This window comes from Vidua chalybeata, chromosome 9, assembly GCF_026979565.1.
Source record: "Vidua chalybeata isolate OUT-0048 chromosome 9, bVidCha1 merged haplotype, whole genome shotgun sequence".
NCBI classification, from domain to species: Eukaryota; Metazoa; Chordata; class Aves; order Passeriformes; family Viduidae; genus Vidua; species Vidua chalybeata.
In genome coordinates this window covers 5,918,045-5,942,069 of record NC_071538.1, presented here as the reverse complement: position 1 = coordinate 5,942,069, position 24,025 = coordinate 5,918,045, and the positions used below count along the sequence as shown (strand labels likewise).

Sequence of the window (24,025 nt, the reverse complement as noted above, 5' to 3'; positions counted from 1 at the left end):
GATTTAAAATCCATGAGGATGTGGCACTTGGGGACATGGTCAGCGGTGGCCTCAGAGGGCTTTTCCAGCCCCAGTGATTCCATATCTTCCTGTCCCTGGTGCACAGCCCCGTGTCCCTCTGCTTGGGACAGAGCATTCCCAGGTCCTGATCCAGCCGTGAGGATCTGCAGAGCGCCAGGAGCTCTTTGCCAGCCGAGGGGATCTGGGGGCCACTGGAGCAGAGTTCACCTGGAGCTGCTGCGGATGAGAAAAGAGAAGTGAAAATGTGAAGCTCTGACAGTCCTGCAGTCAAAAACAGGAAGGAGCCGGGGGCAGGCGCACAAAGCCCAGATTTTATCGGAGCTGGAACGGGGCCGAGGGCTCCTGGCAGCAGCAGCTTCCATGGGAAGGGGAGAGGGGACTGCCAGTCTGGCAGTGGGGACACTGTGGGGACACGGGGGCGGCCAGGAAGGACAGGCAGGCTGTGGCCCAGCTGATGGGGTTTAAGATGGGTTTGGGCGCTTTAGCTCGCCCAAATGTCCCTTTTGGGGTGACACAAGGAGCCCAAACCCAAGAATTCCCATTCCCAAGGTGTGTCCCTGTCCCCAGGCCCCGCTGCCCAATTTCCCGCTCTGCTGAGGGTGTTTCTGCCACCCTGGAGTGGCACCGTCCCCACCTCTGTCCCTGCACTGCTGGGGACACAGGGGACAGCAGAGCTCTGCCCGCGCGGGGGCAGGGTGGGCCCGGGGGGGGGGGGGGGGGACGGCGGGACCAGGGGAGCACGCGGTGCCGGCACATCTGTCCGGGCCCTGCACATCTGTCCGGCCCCGTCCCGTCCCTGCGCAGCTGCACAGCTCCATCTGCCGAGCTCCCGGCGCCGCACCGGCCGCGGGGCGCTCCAGAGCCGGGGAAGTGCCCCGGGAATGGGGAATGTCGGCTCTGGGGACACGGCGGGGACACGCGGAGCCGGGACGGGCCCTGCGGGGCTCGCACAGCGCGGGCGGCACGGCTGGAGCCGGGCACGGCTGGAATCCCGCACAGCTGGATCTCTTCACAGCTGGAATCCCGCACAGCTGGAGCCGGGCACAGCTGGAATCCCGCACAGCTGGATCCCCGCACAGCTGGATCTCTTCACAGCTGGAATCCCGCACAGCTGGAGCCGGGCACAGCTGGAATCCCGCACAGCTGGAGCCGGGCACAGCTGGAATCCCACACAGCTGGATCCCCGCATAGCTGGATCTCTTCACAGCTGGAATCCCGCACAGCTGGGTCCCCGCACAGCTGGAGCCGGGCACAGCTGGAATCCCCGCACAGCTGGAGCCGGGCACAGCTGGAATCCCGCACAGCTGGATCTCTTCACAGCTGGAATCCCGCACAGCTGGAGCCGGGCACAGCTGGAATCCCGCACAGCTGGATCTCTTCACAGCTGGAATCCCGCACAGCTGGAATCCCGCACAGCTGGAATCCCACACAGCTGGATCCCCGCATAGCTGGATCTCTTCACAGCTGGAATCCCGCACAGCTGGGTCCCCGCACAGCTGGATCCCCGCACAGCTGGATCTCTTCACAGCTGGAATCCCGCACAGCTGGAGCCGGGCACAGCTGGAATCCCCGCACAGCTGGAATCCCGCACAGCTGGAGCCGGGCACAGCTGGAATCCCCACACAGCTGGGTCTCTGCACAGCTGGAGCCGGGCACAGCTGGAATCCCCGCACAGCTGGATCTCTTCACAGCTGGAATCCCCGCACAGCTGGGTCCCCGCACAGCTGGATCCCCGCACAGCTGGAGGCAGACGCTCCAGGGCTGCCTCTGCCTTTGCTCCCCCAGATGTTTCCCAGCACCGCCCCCACCTCTGCCCCCTCCCCATCCTGTTTCTTTTCCGTGAGTAAGTTAATTTTAAGAAGAATTCAATGTTCTTTATTAGCCATGGTCCAAGCAGACCGACCCAAAGACACCTTAAATTTTAAATGAAAGACTCCACTGGCGTTTCTGAAGCTCTGGATTGTGCCAGGGCAGAATTTGTTTCTCTGCGTTTCTTTACACAGCTGCGAAATTTTACCTAAAGGAGGCAAAAGCTCCGTTCCAGTCCCAGGAGCCAAAGCCCTGGAATGGTGTGGGCAGGGGGATGAACTCCTGCAGCCCTGGTCCCGGGGGTGCAGGGCATGGATCCATCCCCATCCTAAAGCACATCCCCGGCTGATGCTGCCAGGGATCAACCCCAAAATGGGCTCAATATTTCGGGTGAGGCACGTGGTGTGAAACGGGGGCGCTGGCTGCAGCCCCCCCAGGCCTGCATGAGGGCTTTGCCAGCGCTCCTGAATGCCTTTTTTTTTTTTTTTTTTTTTTTTTTTTTTTTGCCCCGAAAAATAAAGATGAATCAATTATCAACATTCTGGGGCATCCCGGGGCAGCTGCGCCTGGTCCCATGGGGGTGGTGCTGATTGCCCTGATTAGTCGCTGGTTATCAGGGGCGAGGGTGGGGCCAGGGGCGATCCTGGAGGAAGAGCAGGAGCGGAGCGAGGTGGGGTCCTTTCCGGGGTGTTCCTTTGGGATTTTGGGGGATGGGTGTTCCTGGGCGCGGTGCAGTGGGATTTGTGGGGACGGGACCCTCTCCCTGGGGCACAGCTCGGTCGCCTCTGGCTCCAGGAAAACCCTCAAATGAGGCAGCGCCGGTTCCGGGGGTGTCAAATCCCTCCCGAGTGTCTCCCTTTGTGTCCCCAGCACCTCTGGGCCCTGAGGACACCCTGGCAGAGGGGCCCTGCTCGCCAAAATGTGAGGTTTGGTGGCCCTGAGCAGAGCTGCTGGCGCACGGGGGGTGCCACCCTCCCTGTCCTGTGTCCTGCCTGCTGTCTGGTCCCACAAATGCTCGGTTTTAGGGAATTCCTGCCCGGCCCAGCCCCTCTGTGGCAGCGCCATGGCTGTCACCAGGGGGCTGCTCATCCCAGGGATGGACTGGGATCTTCTGAGCTGGCTCCCAGCCCAGCCTGGGGGTTTGGGGGGTGCTCAGAGCACTTTCAGAGCCCCCCTGGGGGCTGGAGGGGTCAGGATGCAGCTGTGGAGCTCCTGGGGAGCTCCTTCCATGCTGGAATGTGGCTGTTCCCTGTGCTCTGAGCATCTCCATGAGAAGTTTCTTTCTCCCAGCGCTGTTCTCCAGCCCCATCCAGCTCTCCTCCTCTCCCTGCTGTGTCCTGGCAGGGAGCTGGCACATGTGGGAGGACATCCCGGTGATGGACGGGCACCTTCCGTGCCCAGATTCCTCCTGGGCACACCAAAATAACACAAATCCCCCCAAAAATTCATGGAGCAGCTGCAGGGCCCCAGAATTCCCATTCCTGGCAGTGGCCAAGGCCAGGCTGGAGGGTCTGGAGCAATCCTCGGGGAAGGTGTCCCTGAGCTCATTCCCACATCCCTCGTGTCCTCCTGGGAGCAGCTCCCAGCATAGCAGTGGCTCTGTGTGCCCGGGAAAACCCCGGGTCCATGGAGGGAAGGGTTCACTGTGGAGCTGGGAGCAGCTTTCCCTGGATCCCGGAGCTGCTGCAGCCCTGCCATGAGCTGGGGGCTGGCAGGGGCCGTTCCCGTGGATTTCCCACCCCTGGGGGCTGGCGGGGGCCGTTCCCGTGGATTTCCCACCCCTGGGGGCTGGCGGGGGCCGTTCCCGTGGATTTCCCACCCCTGGGGGCTGGCAGGGGCTGTTCCCGTGGGGTCTCCAGCCCTGCTCCTGCTGGGATTCTCGGGATGCTCATGAAGTGCTTTGGTTGCCCCCAGCACGAGGCGGGGCTGCCCCAGGAGCGTTTGGGGCGCTCCCTCTTTGGGGTTCAGCCTCCCGGGGGTGGCACGTGGGAGCCTCGGTGGTGCCACTGGGTTTTCAGGGCCTGGGGGATGGATTGATCCCCTCTGTGCCCTCCTGAGCTCCTGTGGGGTTGGGACAGCTGCTCCTGGGGGCTCTCCCCTCTCCCAGCCTCCTTCCTTTGAGGAAGGAATCCTGGAAATCGGCCCCAGGGAGAGCTCAGAGCCCCTGGCAGGGCCTGAAGGGGCTCCAGGAGAGCTGCAGAGGGACTGGGGACAAGGCAGGGAGGGACAGGACGCAGGGAATGGCTGGAAGCTGGAAGTGGGAAGATTTAGGTGGATATTGGGAAGGAATTTTGGCTGTGGGGATGGTGAGGCCCTGGAACAGAATTCCCAGAGCAGCTGTGGCTGCCCCTGGATCCCTGGCAGTGCCCAAGGCCAGGCTGGACACTGGGGCTGGGAGCTCCTGGGACAGTGGGAGGTGTCCCTGCCCTTGTCCCCTATAAACCCAGCGTTACAGGGGAGGAGGCAAGGGGCAGAACTTCCCGGGGAATCCACCCTGCAGCGCCGCAGCTCCGGCCCCTCCCGCCGTTCCCAGCCCGGTTTAATCCCGGCCCATCCGAAGGGGCGCTGCCAACAGCCCCTGGCTGCTCTTAACGCCGCGGATTTGCCAGGGCCACGTCCTGCCCGAGGCTGAGGATTGGGGTTTTATTTAGCAAATCCCGGCGCTGCTGCGGGGCCGGGCCGGGCTCCTCGGGCGCCGCTGTCACATGGAGCCGCGGCTGACTCCGCCGGCAGATGAGTAATGCATCCGTGACTCATTTTCTGCCGCTTTTATTTGGTTTTTATTTATTTTTTAATCTTCAGGCCCTTGACTTCATCTGTTGCCGGCAGCTCCTCGTTCCTCTCCTTCGGGAGCTGCCGGAGATTTCCAGGGCTTTTCGTGGGAATTGTCCTTGAGGCAGCTCGGTGGGGCTGGGGGGCGTTTGGAAGTCAAATTGCAAACCTCCAGCATTTGGGAATATCGGCTTTGCCTCGGAAAGAGGGGCTTGGTGGCAGCTGCCCTCCCCAGGGACGTGGGAATGCTGCAGGCTCTCCCTGTGCCAGCTGTTTTTTTGGGAAGAGCCCGTTCCAGGAGCAGCTTTGTGGGGTTAATTTTGGCCGCAGGAAGGGGAGTTTTGGCCTGGCCCCTGGCAGGAGGTGTTTCACAAGGCTCGGCTATCCCCCGGATCCAGGGAAAGCTGGAGCTGCCTGGGGGGAGCAGCAGCCAAAGGATTCCCAGTGCGATGGGGAGGCTGCCCCAACCCACTGCTGGAACGGGGAAATCTGGTGAAAAGGGGTTTTGTATCCATAGGCTGGCCTGGGAAGGGATTTGCAGGGAAATCCTGGCTCTCCTCGTTTGCCTAAGGAATGTCAACCCCCTGGAGCTGTGGGAGGGGGGCACTGGCTCTGTCCTGCTCGGCACAGGGTGTGGGATCACGGAATTCCCAGATTTAGGTTTGGAAGGACCCTAAAGCCCATCCCAGCCCTGCCATGGCAGGGACACCTTCCCCGAGGATTGCTCCAGACCCTCCAGCCTGGCCGTGGCCACTGCCAGGGATGGGAATTCTGGGGCCCTGCAGCTGCTCCATGAATTTTTGGGGGGATTTGTGTTATTTTGGTGTGCCCAGGAGGAATCTGGGCACGGAAGGTGCCCGTCCATCACCGGGATGTCCTCCCACGTGTGCCAGCCCGGCTCCTCGGGGTGTTTTAGGGCAGGGCCGAGGGGACAGTGGGACAACATTCCACGGGCTGTGCTCAGCCTGGGATTACAGCCACAATTCCCGAGGGCACTGGGCTCCTGTCCCTGCGCTGGCAGCGGGGCAGGGAGGTCACAGGAGCTCCTTGCAGGGATTAAAGGAACCATCTGTTCAATAATCCCGTCCCTGTGGCATTTCCCACCAGCCGGGATGGGACGGGGCTGGGCTGGATACAGAGACCCTGCCGAGGTCCTGTTCCCTCACTGCCTCCTCCAGACCCTTGGAGGTGCTTGGCTTTTGGATTAATATTTTAAATGGGAGGGGGAAAAGATTTTTTTTTTAATTTATTTTTTACTATTTTAACAGGGGAAAAAAAATTATTTTCATTAATGAAAAATGACTTTTATTTTTTCAATGAGAAAAACGATGTGGGCATTTCTCCCGAGCGGGGAGAAACCCTGACAAGCACGTGGGGCTGCCGGGGCTGATCCTAAAGACGCTGATGCAGGGCGAGCGGCAGGAGGGAAGTTTTCCATCCCCGCTCCGCGGTCACGTTGAAAAGCCACATTGGCGAGCGCCGGAGCGCGCGGGTTGTCCCCAGACCGCCGCTGCTGTCCCCTGCAGGGGACAGGAGGGGCAGAGGCGGCTCCTCCGCGCTGATGGTGCCGATCCCGGTTTTCCCGGGCGCTGGGAAGCGGCGGGGGCCGAGCCCGCGCTGGCCCCGCTGTCCCATCCAGCCGCGGGTGCTGTTCGGGATGAGCATCCCGGGAGGAGCCTGGGGCGGTTCGAGCACCTTTCCTGCCGGGGGAAAAAAAAAAAAAAATAACCGGACTTTCGGAGCTGGGTACAGCCGGTTTTGCCAGGGACGGTTTTAAATCCCGCATTTTCTTGGATAAACCGGGCGGGATCCCCATAATTTAGGCTGAGCTCCCCCCAGGCCCCAGGTTGGGAAAGGGGTGAGGGACCCAGGGGGAGCTGGTGCCGGGGGTGGCAGAGGAACGGGACACAGGGCAGGGGTGGCACTGTGGGGGGACACAGGGCAGGGGTGGCACTGTGGGGGGACACAGGGCAGGGGTGGCACTGTGTGGGGACACAGGGCAGGGGTGGCACTGTGTGGGGACACGGGCACGGCCCGGCCCCAGCGCTCGCAGCCCCCCCGCCCCGCTGCCTCCCCGGCCTCTTTTGTTCCCCGCTCCTCTTTCCCTTCATGCGAGATTAATTCCCGGGCGCTGCTGGAAGCAGTCGGGGAGGAATTTCTCCCGCATCCTCCTTTCGGGGCTAATTGCTGGCGCCGTGACGTCAGCGATGGATTTGTCCCTGGGATGGCAGCGGGAGCGGCTGCCAGGAGGGCCCGGCGCTGCCCGGCTCCGTCCCCGCGCTCCGCTGCCTTCTCCAGGCGGGATCGATCCCTTTTTCCCGATCCCAGCCCCGCACGCTCCCGCTCTGACAGCGGCCGGGAATTAATCGGGCTGGCCGCAATAGGATTAAGGGAGGGGAAGTGCGTCACGAGGTGCGGACAGGGCTTCTGCTTTTGGGGAAAACGGCGCTGGGGAGGCTGGAAAAGAGGGGGGGGGGGGGGGGAAAAAAAAAAATCTGGGAAATAGGTTGGAGCGTTCCCTGGGGGTGTGTCGGGAGCGAGCGCGCATGTGAGGAGTGCGGGGCGGGAGGCAGCGAGCCCGCCTCGTCCTCCCTTTCTGCGAGCATCCTCCGCGGTGCCATCCTGGAGGTGATACAGGCGCAGCAGCATCCATGGCCTGCCCGTAGCCGCGGCATTCCCGCTCCTTCCTCCTCCTCCTCGTCCTCCTCCTCCTCCTCCCCGCCGCCCGGGAAGCGCTGCTGACGGGGGATCGCGCTCTCCTGCGTTTTTTTCAGGCTCCTCGGAAATTGAGGAATGCAATTCTGCCACCATGATGGAAGGTAGGTGATGAGCCGGGCGCGTTCTTCCGCGGGGCTCGCCCGGCTCTGGAGGGGAGGAGGCGCCGAGCCCGTGCCCGGGGGGCTCCATCCTTTCCGAAATAAAATAATACCGTTAATCAGAACTCAATCAAACCCTCCCCTCCCCCTAATCCCGAGCGGCTGGAGGCTCAGCCGAGCGCCGCCGTGGTGATATAATACCGAGCCCATCAGGTTATTTGCAATTCCATCCCCAGCCCTGTGTAGGCAGCTCGGGCTGTGCGAATTCCCGGTTTTCCGCGGAGCTGCCGCTTCCTCCGTCGGGATTAGGATCCCGAAATCCCGATTTTTATCCTGGCGTGCTGCACGGAGGATGGAGCTGGGGGGTGTGCAGCTGCTGGAGGGGATTCGGTGGTTTTCCCTGGGTGGTGGATGAGCGTCATTTCGGTGGGAAACGAGGGAATCGGAACTCGAGATGATTTTTTTCCTTGCCGAGCCGTGGAGATGCAGGTCGGGGGAAGGAGGAGGAGATGCTGGATTGGGGTTTCTCGGCATAGAAAAGGGGATGAGGAGGGAATATGGGCTCCAGGCTCAGGATGCTTCAGGGCGCTGTGTCTGATCCTGTGTGGGAAAAGCCTCTGGGCACGACAGGAATTTTATCCTCTGTCGTCTGTCTCGGCCGTATGTAAAGCTCTCCTTTATTATTTGTAATTTTAATTCCTTCTGGAGCAGGATGCAGGGAAAGGATGTCTTGGATTTAATTGTATTTTAGCAGAATGGATACTCCAGGGCCAGCAAGAGCAAAATATGTTGGATTTTGGGGGATTTCTGGCCCGTTGGTGGCAGCAGCAGCAGGGCCTGGCTTGGTGGAGCCTCTTCCAACCCAGGGAGCTCCCCGGAATGACAGGCAGAAATTGGGAAATTGCTTCCCGGAGTATCCCCGGAATCTGGGGTTGCCCCCTGCCCAAATTCACCTGGAGAGGCCTCGGGGTCCGTGGAATTTCTGTGGGTTTGAGGTATTTCCCTGGCCTCGGGAATTGGGGTGTCGTCACGGCCGCGTGTGGGCACCGGGAACGGCCCCTCCTGGGATGGGTTTTGGAGGCTTGGCTGTGAAGGAAATGAGTTTTGTTGTCCTTTAGATCCCAGGAAAAGCCTTCCCTGCTCTCCCTGGTGCTGATGAGAGTCACAAGCAAAAGAGGTTTTAATTTTAGCCCATGACATCAAACCCATCCCACGACAGGAGCAGGTCATGGCAGGGAAAATGCCATTAAGAACCTGGCTGCTCCCAAAATTCCAACCTTCACGGAGGAATTCCTGTGGATAAAGTGAAGCTGTCCTGCTGTAGGCCTTGCCTTGAGTTACTTATTCAGTTTTGAGCCTGCTTGGGGGAAATAAATTGGGGTTTTGATGGTCTTTTGGGTTTTGGGGTTTTTGGTTTTGGGGTTTTTTTGTTTTTTGTTTTTTTTTTTTTTTTTTTTTGGGTTTAGTTTTATTTCTTGAGGGTTTTGGCCTGGCAGGAGCTTTGGTCACTGCCCAGCCCCACACTGGAGATGGATCCAGGGCTGGGGCATCGCGCTCGGGCAGAGGTGGAATCACCTTCCATGACCCAGTCGTGCATGGGGAAAAAATTAAATACTAATCATAAAAAGTGAATTATTAAACAGCTTGAAATGTTCCTCAAGTGGTTGATGCAAACCAAGAATGGAAGTTGGAAAATTAGAACTAATTCCTGGGGTTTTTTGAGTTTTGAAATAGTTGGAAATTGGCTGGATTTGTGGGAGAGTGGAACTTCAATCCAAGATGCCACTGAAACTCTGCCCCTTATTTAATTTTATTTTTAATCACATTTTATTCATTTTAATTTTATTTATTTATTAGGATTTAATTTTTATTTTAAATTTTATTTTATTTTAAAATAAAATCAGATGTATTTAATATTTAGGTTTATTTAATATTAATACAACTAATTCAATGGTTTTAACAAGCTTGGCTTAATTGGAGCTGAAACTTTTCAACCTGTGCAAAACGCCGAGAGCTCCTCGCAGCGAGCAGCTTAAAGGGGTTTAATTATTACTGTGATTAATTATTTAAATCATTTTTCCTGCTGGAGTGGTGGACACTGAGCTGGAAGTGGAGGGTGGGTGCAGGACCTGAGGCCACCCATGGCCAGCAGGGTGGGCCTGGCTCATGGATTCCCTTTGGATCCTTTTCCTGGGGAAAAAAAGGGAATTCACCTGGTTGGGAACGGTGCAGGATGAGCAACTTTTGCTGGATAGGGACATCACGCTCAATATATGGAATATTTTGTCATTCTTCTGTGAGATGCGCGAAAAATGTTTATTTTTCGTGGATGTCTAAAAAATCCCAATGATACCCCAAAAAAAAAAACCCACGCAAAAGAGGTTTTTGTTTCCCCAGACCCCAAACCCTCGCTGGAGGACACCGAAGGCGCCGCAGGCGTCTCCAGGAATGGAAATTCCTGCACCTCCACTGGGGCAGGAACATTCCAGCCGTGCTTGGCTTCGCTGGGTCGGGTGGGAAGCAGGGCTGGGGTGGGGATGAAACCCCCCGGAGGTCCCACCACGCGTGGAACGAGAGGGCTTTGGACGTTCCCGGGGATTGTGAACGGCTCGGAAGCGCCACGGGCGCGCGGCGGAGGTGAAGAGCCGGGCACGGAACGGGTTTGACTCCTTTTGGAACGCCCGGCTGCATCCGCAGGGCGTGGGGAGGCTTTGGTGAAGTTTGGGAATGGCTCCTCCTCGGGGAGGAGCTCGGGGGATCCTGGGGAGACGGGAGCAGGCGTGGTTCCTTTGGAGAAGGGCGTTCCTGCTTCTCCTGGGGTGCTCCTCCAGACCCCAAAGCGGGGGAGAAGCCTTCCCAGGGTGGGAATTTCTCGGAGTCTCTTCAGATCTGGGGAGTTTGGTCACCCAGGGAATTTCCACGGGGATGTTCTGTCCAGCTGGGGACAGTGGAAGGTGTCCCAGCCCATGTCAGGGGTGGGCTGAGAGAGGATTTAAGGTCCCTCCCAGCCTAAACCAGTCTGGGATTCTCCGGTCACATCCAAACTGGGAAAAATCTTTCTGGAATCATCTTTAGGAGCCCTGGTGGTCTCTGCTTTTGGAATGCTGGGCCCAGAGGCATCAATGGCACATCCAAAAAAATCCTTTTTGTTGGTTGAAAATTGACTTTATTTCAGTAATCTTGGTTTGAATCTGCTCAGCGCTGTCTGCAGGACTCGGCAAGGAAATTATCTGGGAAATTTCGGGGGGGGATTTGGATTTGAGGAGGAAAAACTGGGGGGGAGATGGATTCAAGGAGGCAAATCTGGGGTTTGGATTTGAGAAAGCCACCAGCAGGTTTGATGGAATATCATGGATTCAGGCATGGATGGAAAACCATCCCAGAAAATTCCCAGAACACTGAGCCAGGAGCTGGATTTTCCAGAGTTCGGTCAGAATTCCACGGCTGAGCTCGGATCCGAGGAGATCCAGGGCTTGGTGTAGGATATCTCCATCTTTACCCTCTGAGATGGAGTTTTCCAGACCTGCTGGAATTTTCTGCAGAACTGGGAAGGAAACCACTTTTTCAGGATGTGGGAGAAGATTTCCCCCCCCGCCCTCTTTTCCCAGGAAATGCTGAGCCTGATCCAGGGATTTGGCTGCTCTTGTATCCCAGGATGGGCTGGGGGTTGGGGACATCCCACCTTGCTCAAGACCAAAGATGCCCATGGAGAATTTTGGGATGTTTTTTGGGGGCTGATCCAGGTGGGCTTGAGCTGTCAAGGAGGAGTTTTGTGGGAATGAGGCCTTGGAAGTGAAAAGCTTGGAAGAGAAGCTTGGAAAAGCTCTGGAGCTCTCAGGGGTTCAAAAACAAACAAAAAAAGCCCCCAAAACAACAACAAAAAAAGAGGTAAAACCTAAAAAAAAAAATTAAAAAGGGAAAACCTGGGGAACAATGGCAAACCAAAAAAAAAAAAAAAGACAAAACCTAAAAAAAAACCAGGCAAAACTCCTCCTTGGGGTGAGCCCAGTTTAAAATGTGCCCGTGGGCATCTGGAACTGGTGCCCAAACGCAGGAATTTGGGATTTCCTGCCAAGGCAGGAATTTCCTGGGTGAGTCACCGGCCTCACTCCTGTTCTGGGGATTGCAGGAAAAAAAATTCCAGGTGAGGTTGGGGGCCGCACACCTTGGACCCCCCAGTGCGGGGTTTTATCCCTTAAAAACACGGATTTGGGGTGAAATCCTGCCCTAAATGTTGGTGTTGAGCGCCCAGAGCTGGTGGAGGTGGAAAATGGGATTTACCCAGAGTTTGTGGCAGCAATCCCAACCCAATATTGGGATTGGAGAGAAGGAATCTGAAGGAAAATAGGATTTATCCAGAGTTTGTGGCAGCAATCCCAACCCGGGTTTGGGTTTAGAGAGGAGGAATGTGAAGGAAAACGGGATTTATGCAGAGTTTGTGGCAGCAATCCCGGCCCAATTTTGGGATTGGAGAGAAGGAATCTGAAGGAGAGTGGGATTTATCCAGAATTTGTGGAATCTCAACCCAGTTTTGGGATTGGAGAGAAGGAATGTGAAGGAAAACGGGATTTATCCAGAATTTGTGGAATCTCAACACAATTTTGGGATTGGCAAGAAGGAATGTGAAGGAAAATGGGATTTATGCAGAGTTTGTGGCTGGGATCCCAACCCAAATTTGGGAGAGGAGGAACACGAAGGAAAACGGGATTTATCCAGAGTTTGTGGCAGGAATCCCAATCCCGTTTTGGGATTGGAGAGGAGGAACATGAGGGAAAAACTGGGAAGGAGGGGAAGGCAGAGCTGCTCCCCAGAGCAGGGCCTGGAAGTGCTGGGATGGCCCAGACCTGTCAGTGAGGATCCGTGTGCTCAGCAAGGGAGGGAATGGGAATTCTGCCCCTTTCCCATACACACATGGGGATTTATTTCCCTAAAGACATATATAGGGATTTATTTTCCCATATATATATAGGGATTCATTTTCCCCATATACATATATAGGGTTTTATTTTCCCATATATATACATATGTATATAGGGCTTGATTTTCCCCATATACATATGTGGGGATTTATTTCCCCATATATATACACATATGTATTTATTTTCCCGTATATATGTATATATTTTTATTTTCCCATATATGTTTATATAGGGATTTATTTTCCCATATATATATATTTACTATTTATATATATATATATATATGGATTTATTTCCCTATATATATATATATATAAAAATATGGGTTTATTTCCCTATATATATATATATATAAATAAATATGGGTTTATTTCCCTATATATATACATATATGGATTTATTTTCCCTTATATATGTATATATTTTTATTTTCCCATATATGTATATATAGGGATTTATTTTCCCATATATATATATATATATATGTATTTATTTTCCCATCTGTATATGGATTTATTTCCCTATATATATATGTATTTATTTTCCCATATATATGTATATGGATTTATTTCCCTATATATATATATATTAAAAAATATGGATCTATTTCCCTATATATATATATATCAATATGGATTTATTTCCCTATATATATATATATATATATATATATTTATATGTATATGGGTTTATTTCCCTGTATATATACATATATGGATTTATTTCCCTATACATATATGGATTTATTTTCCCGTATCTATGTACCTATTTTCCTTTTCCCATCTCTCTCTATGTGAGCTGTGCAGGTGGATTTGGGGCGGATCCCCAGCGTGGCCCTGTTTGCTGTGCCGCCCATGGCGGGGCTGAGTCGAGCCTGGCTGGGCACCAAACCCCGCTGCCAGTGCCCCCCGAGGGCTGGGGGCTCCCAGGCTGCTCCAGCTGGGAGCCCACATGGCACTTGGCTGGGGACGGGTTTAAATGGGTTTTCCCATTTTAATTCTCATTTTAATTCTCAATTTTTTTCCCATTTTAACTCTATTTTTTCCCGTTTTAATTATTCTTTCCCATTTTAATTCTCAATTTTTTTCCCCGTTTGAACTCTGTTTTTTTTCCCCGTTTGAACTCTGTTTTTTTTCCCCGTTTGAACTCTGGTTTTTTTCCCCCGTTTGAACTCTGGTTTTTTTTTTTTTTTTGCAGCTCTGCAGGGAGAGGGTGGGGAAATCTCCCCCAGCTCAGAAATTAAACCTGGCTTTAGGCCAGGCCTGCTGCTCTTTTTTAGTGCCAGCCTTAAAAACGCAGATTTGGGGTGAAATCCTGCCCTAAATGTTGATGTTGAGCACCCAGAGCTGTTGGAGGTGGAAAATGGGATTTACCCAGAGTTTGTGGCAGCAATCCCAACTCGGGTTTGGGTTTGGAGAGGAGGAATCTGAAGGAAAATGGGATTTACCCAGAGTTTGTGGCAGCAATCCCAACCCAAACTTGGGTTTGGAGAGGAGGAATGTGAAGGAAAATGGGATTTATGCAGAGTTTGTAGCAGGAATCCCAACCTAAATTTTGGGTTTTGGGTTTGGAGAGGGGGAATGTGAAGGAAAATGGGATTTATCCTGAGTTTGTGGAATCCCAACCCAATATTGGGATTGGAGAGAAGGAATGTGAAGGAAAATGGGATTTATCCAGAGTTTGTGGCAGGAATCTGGACCCAATTTTGGAAGAGGAGGAACATGAAGGAAAATGGGATTTATCCAGAATTTGTGGAATCCTGACCCAGTACTGGGACTGGAGAGAAGGAATGTGAAGGAAAATGGGATTTATCCAGAGTTTGTGGCAGGAATCTGGACCCAATTTTGGGAGAGAAGGACCATGAAGGAAAGTGGAATTTATCCCGATTTTGTGGAATCTCAACTCAATTTTGGGATTGGAGAGAAGGAATGTGAAGGAAAATGGGATTTATCCAGAGTTTGTGCAATCCCAACCCAAACTTGGGAGAGGAAGCATAAGAGGGAAAATGGGATCTTTCCAGAGTTTGTGGCTGGAATCCAAATCCACTATTGGGATTGCAGAGAAGGAATCTGAAGGAAAATGGGATTTATTCAGAGTTTGTAGCAGGAATCCCAACCTAAATTTTGGGTTTTGGGTTTGGAGAGGGGGAATGTGAAGGAAAATGGGATTTATCCAGAGTTTGTGGAATCCCAACCCAATATTGGGATTGGAGAGAAGGAATGTGAAGGAAAATGGGATTTATCCAGAATTTGTGGCAGGAATCTGGACCCAATTTTGGGAAAGGAGGAACCCGAAGGAAAGTGGGATTTATCCAGAATTTGTGAAATCCCAACCCAGTTTTGGGACTGGAGAGAAGGAATGTGAAGGAAAATGGGGTTTATGCAGAGTTTGTAGCGAATCCCAATCCAATTTTGGGTTTGGGGATGGGGGAATATGAAGGAAAATGGGATTTATGCAGAGTTTGTGGCTGGAATCCAAATCCACTATTGGGATTGGAGAGAAGGAATAAGAAGGAAAATGGGATTTATGCAGAGTTTGTGGCAGGAATCTGGACCCAATTTTGGGAGAGGAGGAACATGAAGGAAAATGGGATTTATCCAGAATTTGTGGAATGCTGACCCAGTACTGGGACTGGAGAGAAGGAATCTGAAGGAAAATGGGATTTATCCAGAGTTTGTAGCAGGAATCCCAGCCCAGTTTTGGGATTGGAGAGGAAGAATGTGAAGGAAAATGGGATTTATGCAGAGTTTGTGGCTGGGATCCCAACCCGAATTTGGGAGAGGAGGAGCAGAGCTCCCACGGCGGCTGGGACATCCCAGGTGTTCCCTCTCCCTCCTGGAAAACTGGGAATGGGAATTCTGGGCTGCAGGAAAAGCTCTTTGAGGCGAGGTTTGACAAATCTGCCCCAACATCGGTGTTTTTTCCACAAATATTGGCAGAGTTGGTGCTGGCAGTTCATGGATTTTGAGGAGATGCAGGAAAACGGGGCTGGGGCAGATGGAATGGCAGAGCCTCGAGGAGGAAAAATGCTTCCAGTGGGAATTTTGGGGGATTTGTTGTGGCTTTTTTTTTTTTTTTTGGTGGTTTTTTGGTTGGGGTTTTTGTTGGGTTTTTTGTTTTTGTTGGTTTTTTTTTTTTGTTTTTTGGGTTTTTTTTGGGTGGGGGTTTGTTTTTGTTTTTTTTTTTGTTGGTTGTTTGTTTTTTTGGTTGGGTTTTTTGGGTTTTTTTGTTTGTTTTTTTTTCTGTTTGTTTTTGTGTGTTTTTTTTGTTTTCTTTTTTTGGTTTTCTTTTTTTGTTTTTTTTTTTTGTTTTCTTTTTGGTTTTTGGCGTGTTTTTTTGTTTTGTTTTGTTGTTTTTGAGGGAAGGATACCCACACGGGGGTTTTACATTGATTTCTAGATAATAATTTATTATTTAATATAGCATATAATAATAAGTTTTATAATCTGTTTAATTAATAATAATAATCTGTTTAATCTGTTAATTAATAATAATAAGCTTTATAATGTGGGGTGAAGGGAAGCTCTGCCATCTCCTTCATCCCCCAAACCCCTGAAATTCCCTACCAGCCCCGCTCTGGGTGTGATTTTGGGGGCACATCTGGAGCTGCTGTGGCTGTGCCAGGTGGGATGAAGGGCACGGGCTGAGCTCCCTGGAACCCCAAACTCGGGTTTAAAGTGGGTTTTAACACACCCAGGAGGGTTTTTCCTCCTTTCATCAGTGCCCACGAACAGCAGGGAAAGGAGGGAGTCATTCAGGCAGAAATATTGGGAATAATAGCTGGGAAATATTGACTGGGAAACAAATATTAACTGGGAAATAATTACTGGGAAACAAATATTAACTGGGAAATAAATATTGACTGGGAAATCTTAACTGGGGGAAAAATTAGCTGGGAGAAAAATGTTAACTGGGAAATAATAACTGTGAAACAAATATTGAGTGAGGAAAAAATAACTGGGAAACAAATACCGAGTGACAAATATTAACTGGGAAACAAATATTGAGTGGGAAATAATGACTGGGGAACAAATATTGAGTGGGAAATAATGACTGGGGAACAAATATTGAGTGGGAAATCTTAACTGGGAAACAGATATTGAGTAGGAAATATTAACTGGGGGAAAAAATTAGCTGGGAGAAAAATGTTAACTGGGAAATATTGACTGGGAAACAAATATTGACTGGGAAACAAATATTGACTGGGAAACAAATATTGACTGGGAAACAAATATTGACTGGGAAACAAATATTGACTGGGAAACAAATATTGACTGGGAAACAAATATTAATTGGGAAATAATTACTGGGAAATAAATACTGAGTGAGAAATATTAACTGGGAAACAAATATTGAGTGACAAATAATGACTGGGAAATAAATATTGACTGGGAAATATTAACTGGGGGAAAAAATTAGCTGGGAGAAAAATGTTAACTGGGAAATAATAACTGTGAAACAAATGTTAACTGGGAAATATTAACTATGAAACAAATATTAGCTGGGAAATATTAACCGTGAAACAAATGTTAACTGGGAAATAAAAACTCTGAAACAAATATTGAGTGTGAAAAAATAATTGGGAAACAAATATTTCAATATTATTGAAATAATATTGGGAAATATTGACTGGGAAACAAATATTGACTGGGAAATAAATATTAACTGGGAAATAAATATTGACTGGGAAATATTAACTGGGAAACAAATATTGAGTGACAAATATTAACTGGGAAACAAAAACTCTGAAACAAATAATGACTGGGGAACAAATAATGACTGGGAAACATTGACTGGGAAATAAATATTGAGTGGGAAATCTTAACTGGGAAACAAATCTTAACTGTGAAACAAACATGGAGTGAGAAATATTAAGTGAGGAAAAAAATAGCTGGGAGAAAAAGATCAACCGGGAAATATGAACTGGGAAATAATAACTGTGAAACAAATATGAACTGGGAAATAATAGCTCTGAAACAAATATTGAGTTGGAAAAAATAACTGGGAAACAAATATTAACTGGGAAACGAATATTGAGTGGGAAATCTTAACTGGGGAAACAAAATTAGCTGGGAGAAAAATATCAACTGGGAAATAATAACTGTGAAATAAATATGATCTGGGAAATAATAACTGGGAGAAACAAATATTAACTGGGAAACAAATATGGAGTGAGAAATATTAAGTGGGGAAAAAATAGCTGGGAGAAAAATATCAACTGGGAAATAATAACTGTGAAACAAATATGAACTGGGAAATGATAGCTCTGAAACAAATATTGAGTGGGAAACAATAAGTGGGAGACAAATATTGAGTGGGCAAAATGAGCTGTGAAGTTTCTGATCAGGACCAAGGTCCGACTCGAATTCCTGGTCATTTTTTGCTGCTTGTGCTGTTGGTTAGAAGGTGCTTGTGTGTGACTCTGCCAGGCTTTTCTTTTAGAGGTGTTGACTTTTTTTATTTTTTTTTTGGTGGATGCTTATGGGCTGGAGTTGTTGTTTAGGATTATTCTTTATTTTGTTATTCCAGGTGTAACTCATCTTTCTTGACAAGAATGGGTTGTTCTGTGAACTGCTTCTCATTCTTTCGGTTCTTTCTTATGGGAATTAACTGCACTTAGCTGGAGCAGCAGGCCTAGGGAAGAGCCTGGAGGAACCCACTGTGCTCCTTCTGCTCCTGGGGGCTCTGGAATTCCAGGATTTCCCAGCTGGCTCTGCAGTGCTTGGTGCCAGGCATTGAGCAGATAAAACTCAGTGCTGAGCACAGCCAAACTCGGGTTTAAACTGGGTTTTAACGCCCAGGAGGGTTTTTCCTCCTTTCATCAGTGCCCACAAACAGCATGGGAAAGGAGGGAGTCATTCAGGCAGAAATATTGGGAATAATAGCTGGGAAACAAATATTGAGTGAGAAATATTAGCTGGGAAATACCAACTGTGAAACAATTAACTGTGAAAAAAATTACATGTGAAAAAGGATATTAACTGGGAAATAAATCCTAACTGGGAAGTAATAATTGTTAAACAAATATTAACTGGGAAATAATAACGGTGAAGCAATTAACTGGGAAAAAAAAATATCTGTGAGACAAATATTGAGTGGGAAGTAATAACTGAAACAAATATTGAGTGGGAAATATTAACTGGGAAATAATAACTGTGAAACAAATATTAAGTGGGAAATAACTCAGTCCCACACACTGGGAGGGAGTTAATAAGTGTTAAATGAACAAATAAATGGCAGAAACAAATGTCCCCACAACCTCCTGGCAGCCCCTTAATTCTGTGATCCCTTGGCTCTGGCTCTTCCCTTTTTTCACCTCGTTTATGGATTGCAGCCATGGGGAGCCTCGAGGAGGATTTATTAGGGGGAGGGTTACATTAATATTGCCTTCTGCTCTGTGTTCCTTCCCCCTCAGGATTGAAAAAACGCACCAGGAAGGCCTTTGGCATACGCAAGAAAGAAAAGGACACTGATTCCACGTAAGTTGATCAGAGCTCATGAGACTTTAATGTGCTTTGCAGCAGGAATTTGGGGCATCCCGGGCCCGTTGTTGTCTTTGGATGGGGTTTTATCTGCAAACGCATTCCAGCTGTGTCCCTGCACATGCAGCAAATGTGGGATTTCCTGGGAGCCCTTGGAGTGTGGGGGATTTTTGGGGACCGGTGGAAAAGGACTCGGAGTCAGAGCAGATTCCTCCCTGCCCTGTGGAGCTCGTTAGAGGTGCAAATTGGATTAACTCAGATGTTTGTGCAGGGTTTGGTGGCTGGGGAAGGTGCAGCACAGGGGTTTCACTTCCCGGAAAACATCTGGCAGGGGATTCTCCCCACATCTGGTGGGGGGTGTGTGGGGGCTGAGCCCAGCCCGGGGAGGGTCTGGAGCTCCAGGAGAGGCTGGGGGAGCTGGGAAGGGGCTGGAGAATCCCTGAGGGAGCTGGGAAGGGGCTCAGCCTGGAGAAAAGGAGGCTCAGGGGGCCCTTGTGGCTCTGCACAGCTCCTGACAGGAGGGGACAGCCGGGGGGGTCGGGCTGTGCTCCAGGGAACAGGGACAGGAGGAGAGGGAACGGCCCCAGGCTGGGCCAGGAGAGGTTTGGATTGGACATTTTGGGAAAATTTCTTCCCAGAATGGGTTTTCCATCCCTGGCACAGCTGCCCAGGGAGGGTTGGAGTCCCCATTCCTGGAGGGATTTAAAATCCCTGTGGATGTGGCACTTGGGGACATGGGGTGGCCTTGGCAGTGCTGGGAATGGTTGAGGTTTGATGATCCCAGAGGGGTTTTCCAACCCCAACAATTCCATGTGGAATTTGTGGCTGCTGTGGCTTTGGGGTGGATGTGCCCAAGTGCTGTGGCCGAGGAGCCTGTGCCACCATGTCCTGGGGACAGCAGGGGACAGGCAGCAGGGAGCCCCCTCCTGCAGCTCTGCTCGGGTGTTTTGTGTCTGTCAGCAGAAACTCCGAGGTTTTTCCTTTTATTCCGTTTGGATTTGTTCCCCTGAGCTGCTCCATGCCCTGGTGGGAGCTGCTTGGAGGTTTCTGCCTGGCCTGGCCAGGTGGCCCTGGTGGCACTGGCATCTCTGCCGGGCTTTTCCCGCTGCAGAGAACGGGGGACACGCGGGGCGCGCCCCAAAAGAGCGATGCGCAGCCCCGAGGTGCCATCCCGCTGCCCCCAGGGGTGGTGGCATCCCCCCAGCGAGCTGTGGGACAGCCGGGAGCTCCAGCTGGCTGTGAGCTCATCCATAATTTATCGCGACGGGCGGCAGCGAGGCTCCTTTGCATCCTGGAAATGGGCTGGAGCCGCGGCCGGGATCCGCACGGATCGTTCCCGCTGTTCCCGGCAGGTTGGGGAGCGGCTGCCGGGGCCGGGAGGGCTCCGGGCTGCTCGGGAGGTCGCGGAGAGGCCACCCCGGAGGACGCTGCAATTAGCGGCAGCGGTGATTAGCACGGCGGGGTCACGGCGCGGTCGCGGCCCCGGGGGCTTTGGGCGCTCTCCAAATCCCCGCCGGCAGCGGGGATGGAACGGGAGAGGAGGGAAAGGGATGGAGCTGGGAGAGGACGGAAAGGAGGGGATGGAGCCGGGAGAGGAGAGAGGTGATGGAGCCGGGAGAGGAGAGAGGGGATGGAACGGGAGAGGAGGGAAAGGAGGGGATGGAGCCGGGAGAGGGGGGAAAGGGATGGAGCCGGGAGAGGAGGGAAAGGAGGGGATGGAGCTGGGAGAGGAAGGAAAGGGATGGAACGGGAGAGGAGGGAAAGGAGGGGATGGAGCTGGGAGAGGAAGGAAAGAGATGGAGACGGGAGAGGAGAGAGGGGATGGAAGTGGGAGAGGAAGGAAGGGGATGGAACGGGAGAGGAGGAAGAGGATGGAGTAGCAGAAGGCAGGGATGCCACACCCTGCGGTCACCCCCGGCCGTGGCCGCCCCCCCAGGACACCGTGCTGGGGTCCTGGAGCTGCTGATGGGTCTGGAATGGTTCTGCTGGAGCTGCTGGGGAGGGTCTGCCCAGCAATTCCAGCCGGGATGGGGGCGGGAGGTGACACCCCCTGTGCTGGGGATCACGCAGTGAGGGGGAAACATAAAAGCAGAAGGGATTTTTGCCACTTCCAAAGGATTTCAGGGAGTTTTGCGCAGAGAGATGGAGCCTAAATGGGAGCGATGGGACACGGCATGGGTTGACTGGAAAACTTTCAGGGCTGGCGTTATTCCCTGTGAAACAAGGAGCTGCCAGCAGGGCTCCCGTGATGCCCGAGCCAGGCGTGGCACATCCCTGGCAGCGCAGGGAACCCGGGATGTGTTTGCATTCCCTAAATCCCTGCATGCCCTGCAGCCCGGATCCCAAATCCCATCAGCAGCTGGGGATTAGGGTCCCTGGGGAGCCTCAGCAGAGAAGGGTCTGTCCTTCTGGCAGAAGGAGGGCCTGGAAATTCCTCCAGATGGGATTTCTGTCCCCTGCAAAGGATGGACACGGGGCAGGGATGTGGCTGTGGGATGCTGCAGGAGCCAGCTGGGACAGTGCCAGCCCCAGCAGCAGCACTTTATCTCCTGATAAACCTAAAATTTATCAGCTGATAACACGAGGGGGGAAAAAATTCTGCGACCTTGCGTGGGTTCCACGCGGAGCAGGTAACTCAGACGTGCTGATAATTCCAGTTTGTGCTGCCATGAATTCATTTAAAAACCAATTTCCAGGAGTTAACTGGGTGTGGTGTGGGCACTAACACAGCTCCTTTTTCTGTTCTTTCCAGAGGGTCACCAGACAGGGATGGCATCGTGAGTATTGCCCAGTGTCACCTCCCCTTCCACCACCATCAGCATCCGTGAGCAGTGTTCTGTTTAATATAGAAAATAAACGTAAAAAAAAGAGGCAAATTCCAGGTTTCCTGTACAAATACCAACAGAGGGAGACCTGAGGAGCGCCAGGGGCAGAGGGAGCAGGTGTCCTGCTAAAGCCCAGCTCCTCATCCTCATTTCCACCCCTGCTAATTGGCTTGGGTCAGATTTGCTGCCTGAGGAGTTCATTGCCCGAGCAGCTGTTTCCAGCCTCTATTTTTATTTTCTATATTAACCTGAAAACAAGGAGATGTTTGTGGGTTGTTTTTTTTTTTCCCCTTTTAATTATTGCTGCTCTTTCCCCTGGTGTTAGACTGAAATGTCCCTGCTAGAGCTGGGTAGGAGATGGGCCCTGTCTCCTTTAGTGTTTGATATCAAAAATATTCTGGGTTCAGACTGGGATTTAAATCCAGATTTTAGAATTTCGCCTCAAAATAAAGATGAGCCCCTTGTGAGGCTCAGCAGGGAGAGCAGTGCTGGGGTATGTTTTTAAAAGATAAAAATCTAGGGGACCAAACTGCTCCATGCAAGAAATCACTTCAGTTTCCCCCCAGTCTGACCCAAAATCCTCGGCTTTGGGCACTCGCTGTGTTTTTAAGCTGCTTGTTAGGAAATAGAGATGGAAGTAAAGGTAGTGCCTTCAGCAGGGCTCTGTTCAGCAGAGATAAATTAACAAAGAGCAGGTTTAGGGTGGATAAATTAACAAAGAGCAGGTTTAGGGTGGATAAATTAACAAAGAGCAGGTTTAGGGTGGATAAATTAACAAAGAGCAGGTTTAGGGTGGACATCAGGAGGAATTTCTCCACAGAAAGGGTGTTCAGGGAGGTTTGCAGTCCCCACACCTGGAGGTGGCACTTGGTGACAAGGTGGGGATGGGGCACAGCTTGGGCTGGATGATCCTGGAGGATTTTCCCATCTTTAATTCTGTGAATATCCAGGGAACATGCCCAGGCTGTTCCCTCTTCCAGCAGAAATCCCATGGGCAGCTTTTCCTCGCCAGGTGTGGGCAGAGGGACCTCAGGTGTCCTCTCCAAGGATGCAGAAATGGGATTTTTAGGGACTAAAACGAAGCTCCTGGAGGTGTTTGAGGCAGAGGGATTGGTGATGGAGACATTTAATACCATTTTTCATCCTCCAGACCCTTTTCCACATAATTTTGGCAGCCACTGGAGTGGCCAGGAGGCAAAGCCTGACTGCTGAATAGAGCCCTCAGGAAAATCCACCTTCAGTCCTGGTGGAGCCACAGCTGAGCCTTCCCTTCCTGACAAATCCTCGTTCCCTAGTTCCTAAAGCTTAGCTTTGTGCATTTGAAAAGAAAACCCCCCAAAAAAAACCCAGCCAAGGAGCAGATATTTTAACCCTTTTTCTGCCACCCCCACCCTTGCAGCAGCCCAGCCCTCATCCCAATGATCCAACTTCCAATAGCAAACCCGAGGGCACGCGGGAAGGAGGAAATAAAAACGGGGTAAGGAAAACTGAGCTCGGCTCCCAGCTCCCACAGGGGTGTGGAAAACAGGGAGCCATCCTTGGTTTGGAATCCAGAGTGTAGGAAAAACCCTTTAGGGTCAGCCAGGCCGATGGAAATGGGATTAAATAAAAATGGATGGGGGAAAAGCAGGAATGCCCTGGAGCAGCACCCAGAATTCCCACGGGACAGAATCCAGAGGGGGTTTTCCCGTGGCTGAGCTTCCAAGGAAGCTGCTCCATGTGGAGGTGAGGGGCTGCATCCAGCCCTGGGTCAGGGAGTGCATCCTGCCAGACCCTGGGCAGGGAGCTGGGGTGGGAATGGTCCCTCTGGAAGCTCAAGGGAGCTATCCCATGGGATTATCCCGCTTAGGTGCCCAAAATCGTGGTGGCCATGGGACTTTGGATGGGTTTGGGTGCCCAGAGCCAGCCAGGAAAGGGTTCCAGAGGTGGTGGATGCCCGGATCCTCTTCCACACTGGAATTTGGGAATTCCCTGGATCCCAAGCAGCAGTTCCTGTGTGTGTTGGTGTTCCATGGCATGGACTCATCCCACTGCTCCATCCCGAATTCACAACGCCTGGCATGCGGGATAACGGGATCTGAAGCCTTCTTGGGATTGCCCTTTCTTGGGGAAGGGGTTTTATCTCCCAGGAAAGATCTCCTGAGAAGTTTCCCCGCTTGACTGGCACTGGGAGCTTCCCCAGGGCTGGAAGATCCCAGCACGGGGAGAAACGGCCCTTTCCTCACTTTCCCCTAAGGAATGTTGGATGTCCACCTAAGGAATATTCAAAAAAAAACCCCTCCTTTCATCTCTGTGGGATGGGAGAGTTCCGGAGATGGGGAATGCTGCTGGATTTCTGATGTGGGTGTGGAATAACAGCAGCAGCATCCGCTATGGGATGT

General features: G+C 51.7%; 1 protein-coding gene across 1 annotated transcript in view; it reads left to right on the top strand.

Moving 5' to 3' along the window:
• The first annotated feature begins 7,218 nt into the window (after positions 1–7,218).
• The window catches only part of SGIP1 (SH3GL interacting endocytic adaptor 1), a 53,194-nt gene continuing 36,387 nt past the window's right edge, over positions 7,219–24,025 (top strand). Inside the window, exons 1-3 of the mRNA XM_053950568.1 lie at positions 7,219–7,421; positions 18,753–18,816; positions 21,572–21,596. Of these exons, the coding sequence (XP_053806543.1) occupies positions 7,412–7,421; positions 18,753–18,816; positions 21,572–21,596 (99 nt within the window). The 5' untranslated portion in view covers positions 7,219–7,411. The remainder of the gene's footprint in view (positions 7,422–18,752; positions 18,817–21,571; positions 21,597–24,025) is intronic.